General features: G+C 44.7%; 1 protein-coding gene across 1 annotated transcript in view; it reads right to left on the bottom strand.

The window, feature by feature from the left end:
* The window catches only part of HYDIN (HYDIN axonemal central pair apparatus protein), a 348507-nt gene that overhangs the window by 17888 nt on the left and 311862 nt on the right, over positions 1–18757 (bottom strand). The window contains 12 exon segments of the mRNA XM_043899028.1: positions 1577–1746; positions 2208–2429; positions 2950–3157; positions 3855–4002; positions 6418–6583; positions 7623–7761; positions 8230–8442; positions 9774–9981; positions 10773–10870; positions 13139–13299; positions 15450–15668; positions 18218–18360. Of these exon segments, the coding sequence (XP_043754963.1) occupies positions 1577–1746; positions 2208–2429; positions 2950–3157; positions 3855–4002; positions 6418–6583; positions 7623–7761; positions 8230–8442; positions 9774–9981; positions 10773–10870; positions 13139–13299; positions 15450–15668; positions 18218–18360 (2095 nt within the window).

Here is an 18757-nt window from a genome sequence, read left to right as displayed (position 1 = left end):
TTACAATAGCTAGGACATGCAAGCAACCTAAATGCCCATCCACAGAGGAATGGATACAGAAGATGTGGTACACATGCACAATGGAATATTACTCAGTTGTAAAAAGGAACAAAACTGTGCCCTTTGCCAAAGTGCGGATGGACCTAGAGACTGTCGTACAGAAAGAGAAAAAAAATTCTATATTATATGTGGAACCTAGAAACATGATACTGATGAACATTTTTTGCAAAGTGGAAATAGAGACACAGATGTAGGTAACAAATGTATGGATACCAAAGGAGGAAAGGGTGGGTGGGATGAACTGGGAGATTGGGATTGACACATACCCACTACTATATATAAAACAGACAACCAATGAGAACCTTCCGTATAGCACAAGGAACTACATTAAATGCTCTGCATGGATCTGAATGGGAAGGAAATCCAAAAAAGAGGGGATGTATATACACATACAGCTGATTTACTTTGCTATACAGCAGAAACCAATACAACACTGTAAAACAACTATGTTCCAATAAAAATTAATTTTTTTAAAAAAGCAAAAAACATTTGCTCGAGGTCACATAGCTAGGGAAGAACTGGGATTTGAACCTGTGCTATTTGATATTTGATATGGTAGCCACTAGACACGTGGTTATTAAATTAAAATTAATTAAAATAAAAAATCCTGTTCCTTGGTGGCATTAGGCACATTTCAAGGGCTCCAGGTCGCCATACTGGACACTGCAGATAAGACAACTTTTCTGAAACTGAACTTTCAGTTCAGTTGCAGCACACTGATCTACAGAACTTCTAATAAACACAGGTCTCTGGGCCTGTCTCTGGAGATTCCGTTTTGTTAGGTCTGGAATAAAGCCCAGAAATCTGGATTGGAACACTCTACACAGGGATGGTACAGAGCGGCTGGATTTGAATCTGAGGGCTAAGGCTCAGTATAGATCTGCCTTTACTGCAAGTTCACTGGCCCAAGTAATTAACTTTTTAACTCTCCAAATCTGAGTTTCCACATTTATTGCTGCTAAGTCACTTCAGTCATGTCCCACTCTGTGAGACCCCATAGATGGCAGCCCACCAGGCTCCCCTGTCCCTGGGATTCTCCAGGCAAGAACATTGGAGTGGGTTGCCATTTCCTTCTCCAGTGCATGAAAGTGAAAAGTGAAAGTGAAGTCACTCAGTTGTGTCCGACTCCCAGCGACCCCATGGACCGCAGCCCACCAGGCTCCTCCGTCCAAGGGATTTTCCAGGCAAGAGTACTGGAGTGGGTTGCCATTGCCTTCTCCCCCACATTTATTATGTGGGGAAAATAAATGCAAGTCATCAAGCCTCTTGTCAGGTCATCTGGCATTGTCCTCCTCACTTCCAGAAGAGGATTTTGTCTTCTTTTTTAGCAGAGTAGTTCATGGCTATCCAAATATCAGTATTAGCAGTGAGGAAAGGATACTCAGGATTCATGCCCACCTGTGCTAAAGGCTCTCTTATAATCCTTTGTCTGTCTTGGCAGGACCTCAGCTGTGTGGAGGCTGTAGAACCCACAGGAGTGGCAGAATCATCTGGAAGTTCTGGGAAGTCTGCTTACCTCATAGCTGTCTCTTCCTTGTTGGTGACAAGCAGGGTTTGCTTGTATGGGGGCATGCCAGCTTGGTAGATGAAGCAGGTGCCAAAGTTGTAGCTGGTGAAGGAGAAATGGACAGCTGGACTCACAGCAAAGCCTGAGATGGTGCACGTAAATGTTGGACCGTGGCTGATCTGTGGGGGAGAGAATGTCCAGTGGAGATGACAGGGAGAAGTGAGAGGAAAGGGCCCTTACACCCTCAGGAGAAGGAGGGAAGCAGTCAGGTGCTTTAAAAGAATTCAGGTCCCAGGACTCTATGTGCAGAATCTCTACAGAGATTCTGATTAATAGGCTCTAAGTTTCTTTACGGAAACCAAGGTGGATGACTCTGCAACCAGGCCCCACATTGGCTCTTGAATCATTGCATGAATACTTCAGCTCGAAGGCAGAGGGGTGTGCAGAGACCTGTCAGTTCCCACCCAACATCTGCTTCCTGGGGCTTCCTCATTAGCAGGACTCCAGTTGGCTGCCAACTTGCCTGGGAAACATGCTTGACTTCCCATCCTGCCTTGCAGCTAAGGGTGGACATTGGACACAGTTCTCAAGACAGAATGCTGTGAGCACATTCAGTGTTGGACAATGTTAAATGCCTCACCTTGATTTTGAGTTCCAGACCCTTCAAGACACATTTCTTTAATGGCTGGAAAGACAGGGAGGCGTGTGCACTCTGCCCCACGTCCACACTGCCATCAATGGGTGAAAACTCCAAGTACTGTAGCAGGGATCTGGGGCCAGACAGCTCTGCCTGGAAGCTGAAGTTGAACTTTCCAGTGTTGATAAAACTGAATTCACACTGGACATACTCATTCAATTCCACCTGAAGGAGAACAGAGTTGTATGTTGAGTGAGTACAAACTATGGTTCCCTTCTCTGGGGTCAGGGTATGTAACGTGTTGGGGGAAATACCCTTTGGGAAGCAGCGACAGCCCATGATGTTAGTGAGCTGAGTGAGTATCATTAGCATAATGCAGCCAGAATCCAGCAGGAGCTACAAAGTGCTGGAGTCCTTCCTTCTGAAGAGGAAGATGACAGCTGAATTCTTAGAGCTTACTTGGTAACAAAACCTCCTTCATGTATAAGATAAGCATTCTTCCCCTTGCCTACCATCTCTCTGCCCCTTGAAAAGTAAAATAAGAAAAGCTTTCTTATCTTACCATGTGAAAAGCTTTCTTTTCACATCAAAACCATACACATTCTGGGGATGGAGCTGCTGTTGGCACGTCTCTGTTCTCCTGATCTCCCTGGCATTTGAAACAGAGCTTCATCTAATGCTCCCGTGCACTGCTTTTCCCAGCCAGTGTGGAAGCAGAGAGAGCAGGGCCCTCTCACACCTTTACCTCATAGAAGTTGACAGTGGTGGTCTGGCTGGGAGTCAGGAGAGTGATGGAGCCGTTCCTGTCCTTGCATTTGACCTCCACGTTCACAGAGTAGCCCTCAGCCTTGACATTTAAGGTCAGAGGGTGGGCTTTCTTTTTCACATTGCAGATCAAATTAAAGTTCACATCTCCTTCTTTCTTTGGTGTGAAGAAAATATCAATTGGGAACCTAGTTGGGGAAGACGACAGCAGATTGGGCAACTAGACTAATCTGTTAAAGAAGTTGAAGAAGATAAGCCCAATGGATCATCATGCACTAGGAGGGGAAGGCAGCATAACTCCAAATCAGGGTGAATTCTGAAAGTTTGCCAGGCATGGCAGGCTACTGCTTTAGGGATTCGCAAACACAGTGGATAGTATGGAAAAGAATATAAGCATAAGAAAATACTGAGAAAAAGTGCTTAAAGTTCTCAGTATTCTACGACTCATGATGAAAATTACCAACAGGGGATAAGCAGGACAGAGATGAAACTGTAATATCTCAATTTTAGAGTTGGCAGAGACTTCAGAGATGGGGCACTCTGCTAAGATGCTTCAGTAGTATCTGACTCTTTGTGACGCTATGGACTGTAGCCTGCCAGCCTCCTCTGTCTATGGGATTCTCCAGGCAAGAATACTGGAAAGGGTTGCCATGCCCTCCTCCAGGAGATCTTCCTGACCCAGGGATCAAACCCTTATCTCTTATGTCTCCTACACTGGCAAGTGGGTTCTTTACCATTAGCTTCACCTGGGAAGCTCCAAATTTTAGAGTTGGGAAAGACTTCAGAGATGGGGCACTCTAAAGGAACCTGATTCTCCTGGCTAGTCAGCCTGGGACCCCTGCCATATGGGCAAGGGCAGTCCTGGGGGGCTTCCTTTCTATTTACCTGGACAGCGGGGGGACCCAGCCTTCCATGGGACATACAACCAGGCTGTTGCTGAAACCTTCAGAATACCGGGAGGTGTCCTGGAAGGCAAAATGGAACTCCTGCTCCTCCTTGTTGATGATCTTCACAGTCTCCCTGGCTTCTCTGCCTGAGGAGGAAACACTACCCTCAGAGGAGGCCTCGTGCCTGCTCCTGACGTACCTCAGCAGGCGAGAGGAAGCCTGCTCAGAAGGGAGTCTCCAGTTTCTTTTCTTCCCTCTTCCACGCTCCTGAGCCTGTGGCTACCCCTCTTCCTTCTTTTTACTCTACAAGTGTTCTTCCTCTCAAGGCGCTCCAGCTCTTCCTTCTAGAACTATGCCCCATCAACTGTCTGCTCCTCGTAGGTGGCCACTCAGCCTGGGCTGTAGCTCTCCTGGGATCCTTCTTGCTCCTTTAGACTCAACGCCTTCCTGCTTTTGTTAATGGGGGTAGGTAGGCCCCTCCGCTCAGATGATCCATGAATCATCTGTGCATCGGACTCTTTTGAATTAGACTTCAGATGTGTCAAGGGTGTCCTGACTAACATATCTCTTGTCACTAGTTTGCTTTTTCTTACTTTCCTTGACTACTGTGGAGCATTTATTTTTTCCACATAAACTTTAGAATCATTTTACCAAATTCTGCCCTCACCTCAATCCTTTAGGACTAAGACTGTCAAGTTTAGCAAACAATTTTTATAGTATAAGTATGTCCCAAATATTGCATGGGACAGACTTATACTAAACAATCATTCCCTGTTATCTGAAATTCAAATTAAACTGTGCGTCCTGTGTTTTATCAGACAACAATAGCTGGGATTTTATTTAGAACTTGATTAAATTTGCATTTAATTTTTGGGAGAATGGACAAATGTTCAGATTTTGCTTGAGGGCATTTCAGTAAGACTTTATAGTTTTATTCATATAGGTCCTGTGCTTTTCTTGTGACATTTATCCTTAGCTATTATATAGGTCTTATCAGTATTGAACGGAATTTTCTGTTTGTTTCTAGGTGCTTATTGCTAAAAGAAAGAGAAACCATTGACTTTTGCAAACAACTTGCAAACGTCTACTTCCTAAATTATCCTGCTGATTCTAGAAGTTTGTTTTGCTTTTCTCTAGAGTCTCTTGAGCTTATCTATGTACGGCATCATTAGCAATAGCATAAATGAGACAATTTTGTCTCTTTTTTCCCCAATGTTTATGCCAATTATTTAATTTTCTTATTTTGTTGTACTTGCTAAAGTCACTAACGAAGTGTCCAATAATGACAGTGACAATGACCATTCTTACCTAATTCCTGACCCTAACTGAAGTAACTTCAGTGGTTTATTACCAGATAATATTTGCCTCTTGATTTTGGTTAATCTTTATTCAAGTTTTCCCCCTCTATTCATATTTTACTACTAGAGTTTTTGTTGAGAATGTCTGCTGAATTTTTAGCAATGATTCTTTGGTATACGCCAATACCTGGTTCTTCTTTAATCTGATGATGTAATAATTACATTGAAATGCACCATCACTGCATTCCTAGATTAAGTTGTCTTGTTGTTATTCTTACGCTACATTGCTCACTTACTTGTTCAAAACCTGATTAAATGCCACAATCTCCTCCTGTCTATTATATGTATCAGTGTAAGAAATGTATGGAAATAATACACATCATACTGTTCACACTGGTTTCCTCTGATGGAAAGGGAAAAATGAGGGAGGTGGGGAGTGATTATTACATTTTTCCTTATACACCACCACATTGGTTGACTTATAAAGAATGCTACTTTTATAACTAGTCGAACGAATTACTAAAACAAATCCTCTGACTTCAGTTGTATTTCTCTCACACACACACATACACAAAACATCACATCCATGTGACAGAGTCACAGTGTTATAGGGGACTTGCCCATCACTTCCTTTATTTCAAGTTTCTGCTCAAATGTCACGTTCCCACTGCCCGCTGGCACTCCTTTCCCCCTACCCTATTTTATTCTTTGGAACACTTATCCACAGCTGACAGGCTACATATTTCACCTTTCCATTCCTTAGTAGCCTGCTTCCTGCTACTAGAATGCAACCATCATGAAGATCGGGACCTGGGCTTTGTCCACTGCATTCCCAGCTCACAGAAGAGGGCCTGGCTCACATGAGGGGCTCAACAATATTTGTTGAACAGGGCAAGAGTGAGAAAGGATGGCAGAGGAATGTGACCACTGTGGCCCACAGTCTGGGGGCACACGCAGGTAGGATGGGGCTAATATGGGGCTCTGGGGATAAACTAGTCAATCCAGACCCCACAGGAATCTTCCGAGGGGGCTCTGCAGCAAGCTTCCTCAATGTTCTTAGGTTATCAGTGTGTGGGTTTAGAAGACACTTGATGGAAATTAGATTGAGAGGTTAAATATTCTGTGGCCCTGTGAATAGCAAAAAGAGGCCCTCTGACACACTTCTAGAAGATACCAGGAAGAAAGAATTCCTCTGCTGGGGGGAACACCCCTCCCCCACAGGCCATGCCAACTCTAAAATATAAACCAGCAGGGCAGCCTTACCGATGAGGAGACAACTGAGGTTGATATGTGACTTGTCAAAATTGATGAGAGGGTCAGTGGCTTTGCCTACCAGCAGGAAAGGGACTGTGATGTTGTGTTCAGGGATTAAGAAAGTCCAGAATGCCTCCGAGATGTCCAGATGGGAAGGTGTGAACTGGAAGATAACCTAAGAAGACAGTTTGGAGCACAGTGGTTAGAGGCACGTCTATGTGTTTGCTCCACGTACCTTAAAGGCGTGCCAGCCCTGGGGTTGTGCCGGGTGACATTGCCAGGTCATCACTTCCTTTCCCCTGTCTTTGTAAGGGCATGTGAGTTTGGCTGTACCAGTAACATCCATGTCTGTTTGCCCAGCCCACCAAGTACTTCTACAGGCTTCTGCCCCGCTCATTTCTAAGGCTCTGCAGGCTAGGCTGCCACGTCTTGGGATGGCATGTAAAAATGGAAAGATTCAGGTAGAATTTGGAATTTTCCTGAAAAGTTCGGGAGAACTGGCAACCCTGGGCTCACTGCTCTGTGTGACGATTTGTCCCCAGAGAAGCACTGTGGCCAGCCGACCCAATGGTGCCCACCATTCCCTGTCATTGACCCCTGGCCTGTGCTCTCCATTTTTACGATCTTTCTGAAGGCATCTCAATTCGTAATCTTTGTTTCATGGATTTATTTCTGCCCCCAATATTCTCTGTAGAATTTACAGGACGCGGGGCCCACAGAGCTGCTTTGGCCAGCAAGTTTGTATTTCTTGAAATCTGACCCTCTGCCCTAAATCACTGTGTGGACGTTAGGATTAAACCATGGGGCATGACTCTGCTTTTCTGTTTTGCCCTTTGGCCCGACCAAGCAAAGATACATATCTGTTCTTTCACAACTGTCAGTCCCTGGACAAAAACAACTCGGCTCCTTGCTATTGTGTGAGTCCTAGAGTCCCCAGGCACTTGTGTCCAGCTCTCTTTTCCTTGCTTTTAAAATATCAATTTTTAAAACTTCAAATACTAGAGCTCTTTGTTTCTCTATGCCAACCAAGACGGCTGAGGTTTGTCCTGTTCATGAGGACTGGCTAACACACAGTAACCACCCAAGGAACTTGTTGATGGACACACCCTCCAGCTGTTCTCCCTAACTCCACCCACGCTCTGCAGCACGCCTGCCCTGCAGAGGGGGATGGGATGAACAAAGCCCTGGGTCGAGTGGTCCCCATTCACACATACCTCAGCTTTCTTTTCAGGGAGGATGAGGCCCTTTTCTGTAAGGCATGTGAAGGCTGGAGGGTTCTGGAGACTTTCAATTTCTTCAGAGAGCCAGGAGAAGGAGTAGGCACTACAGGTCGGGTTTAGGATTGTAAAGGTCCTGCCCAAGGGGAAGGAACGACAGCAGAGAGTGAGAGAGGGGCTTGAGGATTAAGAGAAACTTCTCTAGACTGTTCCCGAGCACAGACCCCTTATGTGGGGATCAGAACTGTTTTGGCCACTTTGTTACTGTAGAAACAAAAACAGCCTCTCACTTGGGGGTCCCAAGTGTGGCTCTAGCTCTGGACTTTGGAGTAATAACAACACCAAGGGCCCTTCTGTCTCAGTGATCCTCTGTGGTCTAGGTGGTGGTCAGGGATCATGTTTTATGTCTTTCAAATTTCCCGAGTGTCAAAACTAAGGAGACAGAAATCCGCTTCCTCACAGCAGCAATTCACTAAAGTCAACCCCTAGGATAGCAAGCGTGCTTCGAGGTGTCAGTCTAGCTTGGTACCCTGAATTTCTTCTTCTGGGTTTTCAGAAAGACGAACTGATATGAACTCAACTAGTGCAAACCCACACCACTCACCGGAGATTCTTCCCTCCTATGCCCACGCTGGTGAACTCAATCACCCGGGTGTTTGGATCCAGAGCCCCACCACTAGGCCCTCGGAGGTCTGGGTTGCGCCGATGACCGACGATGTAGTCTGAGTCTTTCAGGTCAAAATGGCAGATGGGCAGGGAGCTCCGCCCTTTGGCTGACAGAACTGGGCCATGCTCTCCTGGTGGCAGGTTAGGAATCCTGAGAGAATAAGGTTATTTTGATCTATTTTTAACTCTTTAATAAGTTCTTGCTTTTGTGGTTGGAAACAAATATGACACTGACCAGAATGTGAGCTCCATGAGCACAGAGAATGGGTCTGTCTGGTTGACAATGTAACCTCAGTGCCTTGAGGAGTACATGATACCTAGTAGGTATTCATTAATTAATCGTGACAGGGATAAATACATGCATGGGCTGAGTATGGGGAGCCTGAATTCTGGTTCCTTCTGGGTGCCTCAGAAAAGACCCTGCTGCTGGGAAAGATTGAAGGCAGGAGAAGAGGACGAGATGGTTGGATGGCATCACCGACTCAATGGACATGAGTTTGAGCAAGCTCTGGGAGATGGTGAAGGACAGGGAGGCCTGGCGTGCTGCAGTCCATGGGGTTGCAGAGAGTTGGACATGACTGAGTGACTGAACAACAGCTTGCCTAAGTTACTACCTTTACCAATGGTGAGAAAGTCTCCCTGCTATAACGTCAGCACAGAATCTTTCCCTCTGAGCTCTTTCATGGGCATCTAATGGGATACAAAAAAGGACCCAGGCATCCTTAAGAAAACAAAACAAAACAAAAAACTACCCTGAGCTCCTCAGAGAAAGTGAACGCAATGTGAGCAGACCTCTAACCCCAGCAGCGAGCTCAGGTGGCCCAGATGTGGGAAGGGTCCCTGCAGTGTGACGGCAGGTTTTCCACAGGTCTCATGGTTCACATACATCTCTGCCACCCCACGCCATGGGTCACAGTCTTCCTCTAAGGTGGGTGTCCTCCGTGGAGCTCTCAGGGACTTTCATTGCCAGATATTATTGGGTTGGCTCTCCTCTAACTGGACCTGGACTCCATCTGCTCCTCTCTTACTATGTTCCAGGTCCACCTCCTCCATCACCACTACCACCTGATGTTCAACTGTACTTATTGTGCGCTGGGCACTGTTCTAAGCTCTTCACTTGAATTAGCTCATTGAGTTTTCACAACAACTCTACAGAGCGGATACTGTTATTTGCATTTTACATAGGAGGAAACTGGGCCTCAGAAAAGGTAAAAGAGAGCTTTCCTAAGGCCATGCTTGCCCCAGGACCGGAGCCCAGCTGGCTGCCCACCATTCTGTTGCCCCAGTGGAATCCTGTGTGTGACCGGGAAGGGGAGGTGGACAGGAGGCAGGGTCGACAGAGGGTTGGTGAACAGTACAAAAGACCAGACTCCTCTTGTTCTCCAGAGGGAAATGTGGTAGTGTGGGGCTCCAGACGGCGCTGGGGTGAAAGAACGGTGGTCGTGGTGGGACAGAAGAGGGGTTAGGAGCGCGTCTCCTTACTGGCAGAAAAGATTGCTCTCGAAGTCTCCAACTTCCAATGGGGAGAATTTCACTTTGAGCTTCTGGGTCTTCCCCACTAGCACGGTGCCTGAGATGGGCTCCACACAGAAGGGCGGCAGGGAAGTTTCGTTCCAGTGGTCCACGGCACTGTCCACTGTGCTGGCCGTGTGCGGCGTGCCCTGGCTAAGCTGGTCTCTTTGGGAGAAACCTGGGGGCAGATAAGAGTGCCAGTGATGTTCTTAACTGCAGTGGGAGGGCGGTGATGGCAGCCCACCCATATGGGTCCTTAGGCACCCTCTAAGGGGTCTGTGGGCTCACCTCTCCTAGCCGGTATACTTAACTTTGGGCCCCAGGGGTGAGGAATTAGCTGTGTCTCATAGGAGATTCATGAAAAATACTTCTATTAATTACATCAGGTTTTCAAGTGTTTTTCCTTTTTACTCAAGGATATGGGTCAAGTAGATGTCTGTGGGTCATCTGCCTTATGAGTAATGGGCTGTGAAATAATTTTTTGGAGAATCATTGCTTTAAAGCAGGGGTTCACAATCTGGAGGGTCCATGAAAAAGAGTTCATTGGAAACGTCTGGGAATCTCCAAACTGAAAGAGTAGTGGTTTGCCCACTTTGCCCACCAAGGGTTGGGTTCTCTTCACATGTACCAACTGCAAATTGGGCATGGGTGTGTGTTTTGCTGGGAAGTCAGCTCATAGCTCTCATCAGCTTCTCCAAGAGTCTGTGATTTCCAGAAGGTTAAGATCTAAAAGAAAAGACTCCGAGGGATCTGTGAGAGGGGGTACCAGCCTTGTGGGGCCCAGGGAGGCAGAATTCAATTCTGGAGTTTCTTGGGCCCCTTTGACTCTGCAGATGCTAGAGGGCCCCTGGTCTGTTTCTTTGCTACCAAGAGGGAGGCTGGAGCAGTGCTTGTTTCTCCGTGAACCAGGCTCTTCTACTAATTGGGGACCCAGCTCAAGCCCTGGGTTTTACCTGTCACCTCATTTACCTTGATTGTCTCGCATGGCAAAGCTGACAGCTTTTGCTGTCTCTTCTGAGATCCAGTTGAATTCCAGTTGCACATTTCCTGAATTAATCAGTTCAAACCTGCAAACAGATAGGGAATGGATGTGAGAAACATGCTGAAGACGGTTTTTGTCCTGTCTGCACATCATCTGTACCATTAACTTTTTTTTTTTTAAGTCAAGTTACTTTGTTTCCCAAATGTTTCTTCAAAGGCAATTTTATTTGAAATCAAGCATGTGATTTCAAATTATAGTTCCTTTTAAAACACAAAAATATATACATAGCTATTAAAAGCAAAAGCATCCAGATGTTTAGCACTTCAATTGTCTTGTATACCCCTGGCATACTGTGCCTTGAGCTCTCAGCCTGCATCGTGGTGATCCTGAAAAATTCCCATGGGAGAGGAAACGAAACCCATTCAGAAGACAGTATCTCCCTCGGGTGCAAACTCCAAGGCCTCTCCCTTCCCAAATCACTTTCTCCCTGAAACAATGTCCTCATGGTCATAAATCATTTGACCCCTGCCTGAAGTGTCTTCACTGGCTGAGATACCAACTTGTCTCAGATTCTGAATTAACGGATCCTCGTCTTGCCTCAAGTTTTCCTGCTCTGTGTAAGAACTGGGAGACAGAAGCTTTTTCTGGAGTCACTGTTAAATGTGATCACAGACAGTCACAGCAAGAGGGTTATTCAAGAAAACGGTTGTGCAAGCAAGAGAAAAACACACACATACTTCCCAGTTTTAGGGGAGAAGTGGGAGCTGAGACTTGGGGGCAAGGGAAATAGGTCCAAGGGAGGGGTTTAAGGATCAGATTCCCTATATCCAGTCCAGGTAGACTATGCAGTTGTGCGTGAAGTCAAGTGTTTTGGCCTCAGGGGCTTGTGTGAATTTATGAACTATGTGAATTTATGAGCACTGGTCTTTAGGCTAAAGCAACTTTTTATGAAGGGGAGAAATCTCAGTGGCACAGGATACTTCCAGTAGAAGCACTCTTGGTTTAGGCCCAGGGGTGAACAAACGTTCCTGTAAAGGGTCAGACAGTAAGGTTTTGGGCATCATGAGCCAGAGGTCTCTGCAGTAGCTGTTCCCTTTGCTGTGGAAGCAGCCTTGGATGATAATAGATAAATGAGCATGACTGTGTGCCCACACAACATACAGCATAACTGTATCTACAAAAATAAGCCGCTGTTGAGTTTGGATCATGGGCCAGAGTTTGGCGACCCTTACTGTAGGTGAAATGGCCACCAGCAGAAGATCCCATTTCCTGTCTCCTAGCTTTTGGTTCTATAATAATTTGAGAGGATACATTAAGGGCCACAAGTGCAGAATGAGTTGAACAACTAATTACCAATTTTTACAAAGTAGAAATGTCAGTGGTTTACACTTTTGTGTTTGTAATTCTCAAAGAAGAGTCACAGGCCTTCTCTCTGCCTGAAGGCCCTTTTTCTCACTTCTTCACCTGGCCACCTCTTATCTGTCTTCTGAAGTTCAGCTGGTCCACCACTTTGGGAAGCCTTCCCAGACACCTGTCTCTCACCGTATCTTGGTCTGCTTTGGGGATGCTTACTGCAAACCCAGAGCATTGGACTGTAACCATAAATTCCACCATTTTCACCCATTCCCCCAACATCCACTATGAGCTCTTTGAGAGCAGGACCCATGCATCCCTGTACCAACTGAGAGTGAATAAAGGGTTAATATAACCCCTTCTCCTTCTAAGTACATTTTCGACTTTGAATTAGTTTTTGAGTTCTGTGTCTGTGGAAGCCTGATAAGTGAGAAATATCATCTATATTATCAGACAACTTTGTTTACAGTAAAAATGACCCCTGATTGCTAACTTGCTTCGGGGCTGGGAGAAATCATGATACCTGGAGGGAAGCCATAGCACTGGGGTTCTCTGAGTGTAGAGACTCTTGTAACTGGGCAGGTCCCTTGCAGGAATCCTGGAAGTTATAGCCTGGAGTGCTTGTGAGAAATGTTGGCTTCTGTTGGTCACGGCCTTCCAAGCTAAGATGAACCCTACACCCACCAACATGGATACTGTCTGAGCTGTCACTTGGGGCAGAGGGTTGGGCAATAAGAATAGTTGTTGGGTGGTGATATGGACCATTGCAAGGACTGTTTCCACTGAAGCTGAATCAAGTCTACATCTTGATTTCAAGTGTGAACTTGAATAGTTTCGTGGGTCTGAGTGTTTCTTTGGACCTACAAAGACCCTCTGGTGTGTGCTACACAGATGTTATGTCTGGTCTGTGCTGTCATGGACACTGAATAAATGTTTGCATGAGTGAATGATGGAATGAAAGGACTGCTCTAAGAGTGTCAGGAGGCTTCTGATGACTCACTCAAACACTCGAGTCTGGTAAACCAGTGTTTCCTTAAAGTGCACATCAGTAGTCTGGCACTTGTATGAGGCGAAATTCACGTGGGCACTGATTTGCAGCTGCAGTTCTCGATAGTTTTCTTCTAGGACTGAGTAAGCCGGCTCAGGATCAGTCTCTATCACCTGCAACAAAGACAGCCATGTCCTCAGTGATGCAGAACCAGCTGCTTCTCGGGAATGACAGGGAGATGAGACAGTGCTTCATCCTACCCAGCAAGCGAGCACCAGCCCACAAACCCAAGTTCCAGGATACCTGATGAGGTCAAATCTAAAATGACTCATAAATGGGAAAGGAAGAAATTGAATAACACGGAATTACTGAGAGCATCACGACCGCACAGGCATGAGTTCTGGGGTTAGATACACTCCAAAAAAGGTTGAAAAAATAAAAGAAATCATAAAGACAGGAACAGATATTAATAAAACAAAATAAATCTAAAACAGAGAGGATCAGAGAAACCAAAAGCTGTTTATTTGAAAAGATTTAGAAAAACTCTGGTGAGAATGATCAAGAAGAATAAAAGAAAGAATAAAAATAACCAATATCAAATGAAAAAGGAGACATCACTGTCTACCCTACAGATATTTAAACATGATAAAAAAATATTATGAATAATTTTATGAAGATACATATGAAAACTTAGTTGAAGGGAAAATTCCTAGAAAAATGATTTAATAAAACAGACTCAAGGGACTTCCCTGGTGGCCCAGTGGTTAAGAATCCGCCCTGCAATGCAGGGGATGCAGGTTCTATCACTGGTCAGGGAATTAAGGTCCCACATGCCACAGGCAACTAAAGCCTACGCACCACAACTAGAGAGAAGCCCTCACAGCACAACGATAGATCCCATAACAAAGAGCCTGCGTGATGCAGCTAAGACCCAATGCAGCCAAATAAACAAATATTAAGAAAAGGACTCAAAAACAAATTTAAAAAACCCTAAAGAGTCTTGTTACTACTAAAGAAACTGAGCGGTAGCCAAAAAAAATCTTTAAAAAGACCTAAAGAGAGATATACCTTGATGAATTAATGTTATAAAATGATAAATTTTTCTTAAACTGATTTATAGATACAATCCAATTCCAATCCGGTTTCCATCTGGGTTTTCATAGTACTTGTTTAAATGGATTCAAAAATTATTTAGAAAAATAAAGGGCCAAGAATAATCAAAAGACTTCAGAACAAAACAATATGGAGATAATCATGAAAAGATACACTAAAGAAAGTGAAAAGATAAGTGATAAATACAGTGAGGATATTTGCAGACAAATCTAGGAACAAAAGAGCTTATCAAAACTAAAATAACTAGTATCATGTTTTTCCAAGATAATGCCTGTGTTGTCCAAAGTGGGCTGTACCAATTTATACTCCTGCTAGCAGAGAGCTTCTGTGGAAACACTTGGACATTATCTTGGAAAGCTGAGCTTTCACACACCCTATGGCTCAGCACTTCTACTTCCCGTGACTCAGTTTAGGAATATAAACTCTTGCAAATGAACACCATGTGACATGAACTATAATGCTCACAGAAATACTGTCCACGGTAGCAAACCTCAAGTGATTTTCAAAAGAAGGATGGGTAAATAATAATTTACATAGCAGTGACATGGGTGTGCTACATCCAAATACAGTAACACAGATGACCACACGCCATAACCTATAAAAAAAATAGTTCAAAACCACACTGAAACAATATGCCTTTTAGAACACGTAGGTTAATTTAAAAAAGAACTAAAAACAAATACCAAGGGAATGGGCAAACAAGATCCTGGGATAGTGCCCACCTCTCGGCTGGTGGGAGGGGATGGCTGAGAAGCACACAGGTGATCCTGGCTATACTTCCTGTGCTGGGTGTGGGTTCATCTCTGTTTATTATTTTACTAAAAAGAAACCAACTAAGGGATAATTAAAGGAGTGGCATGCATGGACCAAACAAGAGATTAACCCAATTCTGGACACTGAGGGAAAGAGGAAGCAGCTAAAAGACTAGTTGTGAGGTTTCTGAAAAAGAAAAAGGCGGGGGGACTTGCTCAACTAGAAACTAGACACCGAGACTTACACAAAAGCTCTGCCAATGAAGCTGAGTGGTTTGTGTGGTATGTGTGGTGAGGATGGCAGGAGGCATGCTTGGAAGTTCAGTTTGCCACTTTGGAAACCCAGGTCAGGTGAATGGGGACTGTTTCCTTTTTCCATGAAAGAACGACATGATGAGACACTGAACACGATAGCATGGTGGGCCTGGTCAGACTAGGGGCTTGGTGCTCCTACTCACTTTTCGTTTTGTAGTGAAAGTCCCGGGAGTGTTTCTGGGCACGTCCACCCACTTGACCGTCCGCATGCGGTCATCCCAGTCAGGCACTTGGTCTGCAGGGAGCGCAAACATGATCTTGGAGATCTTGCACTTGACCCCCATCTTCTTCAGGTTGATGGGCACGTCTGACTTCATGGTCACCACTATGTCCTTGGCACAGCCAGGGTGGAGGTGGCCCATCTGTGGAAGAGCCTTGTATCAGTATTTGGGGGAAATTCAATCTTGAGGACTCTTCATGCCTGATGGCGCCATTCTAGGGGTAGAGCCAAAGTTCTGGGAAAAATGCATCATTCAGGACCATATATGTAGATCATCTTAAATATGTACATGAGGTTCTTAGAAATAGAATCATAAAAGCAAGAGCAGCTAGCTATATAGCACAGAGAGCTCAGCCCAGTGCTCTGTGATGACTTAAGAGGGGTGGGATGGTAGGGTGGGAGGGAAACTCAAGAGGGAGGGGATATAAGTATACATATAGCTGAGTCACTTCATTGTACAGCAGAAATTAACACAACACTGCAAAGCAATTATACTCCAATTAAAAAAATATTCATACAATGCAATACTATGAGAAATAAAAACAAAACATGAGAAACTAGTACTATCAAACTGTTACATGCTTCAGGTCCTATTCTAAACCTTTATAAAATTCTACAAACCCCCATGACAACCCTATAGATGTGCAGTTATAACCCCTATTTTATAGGCAAGGAAACTGGTAAGTTGCTCAAGGTCATACCATTAATATTAGAACATCTGGATTCAGATCCAGGTTGGATGGTGCCAGATACCATACTCTTAATCATCTGTACTTCTTAATCATATGTAAAAATTATGGACAGATGTACACAGTACCTTAGCAGTTGTCAAGTGTGATCTAATGACCTTTGGGGGCCCTGAGACCTTTTCAGGAGTCCACAAGGTTAACACTATTTTCATCATAATACTAAGATGACATTTGACTTTTTCATTCTCATTTTCTCATGAGTATACAATGGAATACGCTCCATTGTATACTCAGAGACAGGAGTATACACTCTCTTCTCTTCCTACAGATCACATGAACTACGATATTGCATCAGACAGAATGCAGAAGCAAATACAAGAATCCAGCTATCTTCTACTAGGCCAGATACTAAAGGGTCTTGTAAAAATGTAAAACAATGTCACTCTTCTCACATAATGTTTTGAAAATAAAGCCATTTTCAAAAAATATGGCATTCATATTAACATGTAATAGGCTTGTTATTATATTTTAAGTGACTAAATATATATTTTTAAAGATTCTCTGTTGTAACTTCTAATATGATAGACGTAACCCATGTAAACAATAGCTCTTTGAGGGTCTTCAATAATGTTTAAGAGTATAAAGGAGGGCTGATATCAAAAAGTCTGAGATTTCCTGAAGTATTCCAGATATATAGGAAATCCAATTTGGTCTGTAGAATAAAATCACTTGTGCTTTAGCATACATAAATGCACATACATATATCCAAATGTATACTATGTATCAGTTCAGTTCAGCCGCTCAGTCGTGTCCGGCTCTTTGCGACCCCGTGAATCGCAGCACGCCAGGCCTCTCTGTCCATCACCAACTCCCGGAGTCTACCCAAACCCATGTCCATCGAGTTGGTGATGCCATCTCCAGCCATCTCATCCTCTGTCCTATATATGTAGTTTTCTCATGTTTCTAATAAATTAAAAACTCTTTCTCCTCTGGGAGGTGAAGGGAGAAGAAAGCGTTAATACTTCCCAAGGCCATGACTGTGTGTGTGTGTGTCTGGGTCTGTAAATGGATCATGAGAAGCTAGTTCTGCCTACTTTGACTACCACTTTACATCCTTCCAGGAAGCAAAGCACTTCTTCCTGATAGCACACTAATATTTAAAGTGATAAAGTAGGGTCCCCAGCCCTCCTCCATCCTCCTAGATTGCTGTGCTTGAATAGACTTGGTGGTGGAAACAAAGCAGGAGGCCACAGATACACACATAGTCCTGAGAACCCAGAAGTGAACTGTCTATGAAAAGCAAGTGCTGGGGAACTCCCTGGTGGTCCAGTGGTTAGGACTCCACACGTACACTGCTGAGGGTGTGGGTTTGATCCCTGGTTGGGGAACTAAGATCCCACAAGCTGTGCAGAAAGGCCAAAAAAAAAAAAGAGCAAGTGCTGGCCAGAGGGGAGGCTCTGCTGCAATGTTGTCCTAGGCTTTATTCAATGTCGAGCTTTGGTCAGCAATCCATAAACTGTGTGCTGTGAGATGCTAAAAAAAAGGGGACAGAAAATTCCAGGTAGAACAAAGTTGACTATGTTTTAATATGCTGAAGGAGACTGAGAATCTTTGGGAGAAAGATGTAACTTGTAATATTTTCTAAATCGCTATTGTCCACAAAACCCACCACCCCCATTTTAACTTTTGATGAACCACTTTTGCAGGATGAACACTCAAAAGAATACACACCGAGGGTGACACGGGTCTATACTCAGGGATGGGAAGATTGGAGCCTGTCTTCATCCATGGAGGTCTCCATGGAATTTCTCAACATTGGCCTAGCCATAGACTTGGCCGACCTCACTCTCTTTTCTTAGGCCAGAGGGGACGCTTCTGGTACCAAGTGTGAGTGAGGGACACATCCACTCCATCCCACATATCTGTGGGATGGGTCAACAGCCAAGTCAGGGTTGGGGTAGGCCTATGGGAGTGTGGAAAACAAGGACTGTCTTTCACTTACCTGTGGGGAGAAAGAAACAGTAGCCAAAAGCGGCCATTCAAACCGTATCACATTTGCTTGGCTGTGATTAGTGATGGTGAAGCTCACATTATAGCTGGTTCCAATGTGGCAGTCCCCAAACTGGATGTGATTCACTAGAGCAGCTAGGGGACAGAAGCAGGGGGCAGTGAGTCCCCCCTTGTCTTTTCTGCAGGCTCGCTTCCCCCAAGGAGCCAGCACTTGAAAGACACTGTACCTCACCCTCATGCAACCCTACCCTCCTCGGATGGTCATTCTGGAAACACCTGGAGTCCCTTGGCAGCACGCTTTCTCTCCTACAGGAGCATCTATTTACCATCCATCCATCTACCCACCCATCCTGGCCCTCACCTCCAACTGTACAAAGGAAAACATAACCACCCCCTCAACTCCATTTGTTTGCTGAAACAGTATTATTAAGGCTTGGAACTGCCACACAGACTGCAGGAGTCCCCACTGAATTTGAATTACAAATAAATGATGAGTAATTTTTAGTATAAGTAATGTCTGGGGCAAAATTTG

Source organism: Cervus elaphus, chromosome 4 (assembly GCF_910594005.1).
Source record: "Cervus elaphus chromosome 4, mCerEla1.1, whole genome shotgun sequence".
NCBI classification, from domain to species: Eukaryota; Metazoa; Chordata; class Mammalia; order Artiodactyla; family Cervidae; genus Cervus; species Cervus elaphus.
Note: the sequence above shows the minus strand (reverse complement) of the source record. Positions and strands in the feature narration are given on the sequence as shown.